The sequence below is a fragment of the Eimeria maxima genome, genomic scaffold (genome assembly GCF_000499605.1).
Source record: "Eimeria maxima Weybridge genomic scaffold, Emw_scaff729, whole genome shotgun sequence".
Lineage (NCBI taxonomy): Eukaryota > Apicomplexa > Conoidasida > Eucoccidiorida > Eimeriidae > Eimeria > Eimeria maxima.
This window is the reverse complement of record NW_013566722.1, coordinates 7,501-10,233: the sequence shown is the minus strand read 5'-3', so window position 1 is coordinate 10,233 and position 2,733 is coordinate 7,501. Positions and strand designations below refer to the sequence as shown.

The 2,733-nt window shown below is 23.0% G+C and overlaps 1 protein-coding gene across 1 annotated transcript; it reads right to left on the bottom strand.

The window, feature by feature from the left end:
• Window positions 1–1,638: 1,638 nt before the first annotated feature.
• On the bottom strand, window positions 1,639–2,482 carry EMWEY_00041970 (Ubiquitin-like protein 5, putative; the record flags this gene model as incomplete). Its single annotated transcript, XM_013482729.1, has 2 exons — window positions 1,639–1,754; window positions 2,377–2,482. The coding sequence occupies 2 exons, from the start codon at window positions 2,480–2,482 to the stop codon at window positions 1,639–1,641; spliced, it is 222 nt and encodes a 73-aa protein (XP_013338183.1).
• Window positions 2,483–2,733: the final 251 nt, after the last annotated feature.

Here is a 2,733-nt window from a genome sequence, read left to right as displayed (position 1 = left end):
TTTATTCAATTAATTCATTAAAATATTCATTAAAATTATTAATTATATTTATTTATTTCTTTATAATAAAAAAAGTATAAAAAATTTGGGTGTGTACTTTTTTTTCCTGGTTGGCGGCAACAAGAAATACACAGAGGGAAAAGAAGCATTTATTACCAATAAAAAAGGATATAAAATTAAAAAATAAATATAAATATAATTAAATTATATTATAATTCATTAAATTATAATTTATTTCTTATTTATTGTAAATAAATAAGAAAAGGAAAAAGAGTGTTTATTGTACTATATGCATACACACAGGAAATTTATTGACGACTGTAGCCATAAAATAAATAAAAAATAAATAAAAAATAAATAAAAATTGGCGAATAAATAAATAAAACAAAAGATAAATAAATAAATAAAGGAAAGCGAAGACATTTCTCTCCCTTGTCTTCTTTTTCTTCCCCTTTCCTTGTTTATGTCAGTAAATCGATTATATAATACAATAAACAAAAATAAACAAAAAGAAGATATTTATTTATTCCTTTTATTTATTTTATTTTATTTTTATTTATTTATTTATTATTCTTGTTTGTCGCCTATTAAGGACAAAATAATTAATAAAATTAATTATAATTAATTTATTTATTTAATTTATTTAATTTAATTAATTTAATTTAATTAAATAAAATAAAATTCTTTTTTTTCTGTCTGTGTAATAGTATTTGTATAATTAATAAAAAAAGAAGATATTATTTTTCCTTCTTTTCTTTTTCTTTATTAAATTTATTTATTTATTAATAAAATAAATAATAATTTATAAATAATAGAGAATTATTTATTAATAACAATTAATAATTTAGTACTATTAATAAAGAATAAATTATTAATTATTTATTAATACTTAATTAATAAAGGAAATAAAGAAAAGAATAGCATTAGTAACAACAGCAAAAGGTGCACTTAATTAAATAAATCAATAAAATAAATTAATTTAATTAGTTTAATTAGTTTAATTAATTACATTAATTAAATTAATTAAAAGAAGAAAGAAAAGAAGAGAAACAAACGCATGCAGCGACCTGCTGTCTGTACACCTCAACTAAGAAAGTACTATATTTAATTTCCTTCCCTTTATAATTAACTAAATATTATTTTAATTAAATATAATATATATATGTGTATAGTATATACAATATAATATATATATGTATATATATTATATTTATTGCCCTTTTATTTGTTTAGTCGTAAGTAACACTAAGAAAGGAGAAAGAAAAGAAAGAAAGCCTCCCTGTTGCTATACAACTATAAGAGGAAAAAAGAGAGAAAAGGAATAAAAAAGAAAAGAAAAAGAAAAGAAAGAAAAAAGAAAATAAGAAAGGAAAATAATTAAGAAAAAATGGTTGTAATAAAAAGGAAATAAAATAATAATTTCTTTTTCTTTTTTCTCCTTCTTCTCTTGGGGTGTATAGGCAGCTAATAGAGATAGAAGAAAATAAGAAAAGAAGGGAAAAAAGGACAATAGACAAAAAAGAAGGAAAAAAGAATAAACTAACCAATAAACCAATCAATAAATAAGTATAATTAATTAATTAATTAATATAATTAATTAATTAATTAAATAAAATAAATAAATAAATAAATAAATAATTAATTATAATATAATTCAAGTCCCATACCATCATGTATCTCATAATCTTCAAGAGTAATATGATCTTTATAAACTGTATACCATTTCTGAATTCGTATTTTATCGGGTCGGGTACCTGTATATACACCCCAAAACCCTAAACCCTAAACCCTAAACCCTAAACCCTAAACCCTAAAACCCTAAACCCTAAACCCTTAAACCCTTAAATCCTAAACACTTAAATACAAAACAGTTAAAAACACTAAATAATTAATTTATGAATATATATATAAAGATGTATATTATAATAGTACTGTTATGTCTATATATAATAACAAGAGAAAAGGAGATGTTAATTATTAAGGGTATTAAAGGAAGGAATAAAACGAACAAAGAGAAACATTGGGGTGTATACGCATGTACAATATAGGGTGTATATTTATATATTTATGTACATTAGGGTGTATTTATAGACGCACAACAACGAGGTGTATGGATATACACTAGGGTATATATAAATAAATACAATAGAGCATAAATATATATACTATTGTATAAAAATAGACATAAGGTGTTAAATAGATACACTGTGGTATATATACACTGTGGTGCATGCACAACTGGCTGAATATATATGTAATATATACACTAATATATATTATATATAATGTATATAAATATGCATGCACGGTGCTGGGGTGTATAGGCAGGTCTACAGGGAGGATTTATTTTTTTGCTGCTGCAGCAGGGAAACGGACCACATTGTGCAGCGACGAGTTTTTTTAAATCGCCAACAGTATCATCAGGATTACATTTAACTCTTATTTTCCTTCCTAATCGATCATTCAGTATAACTTCTATCATCTTCTTGAATAAAGGTAGAAAGCAAACAAAAAATGAAGGTAAATTGACTTTTAAGAACTTTTTATATATAATTTCTTGTAAATTAAAAGAAAATATATATATTTATGTACTTTTATTCATGCTTTCCCTCATTTTTAGACACCTAACAGAGCAGCAGCATGCATGCAATGATGGCGGATATGCGCATGGAAGCCGTTCATGAATACATATGTATATGTACGCATACAATTCCTTCATTGCCCCCTCAATAA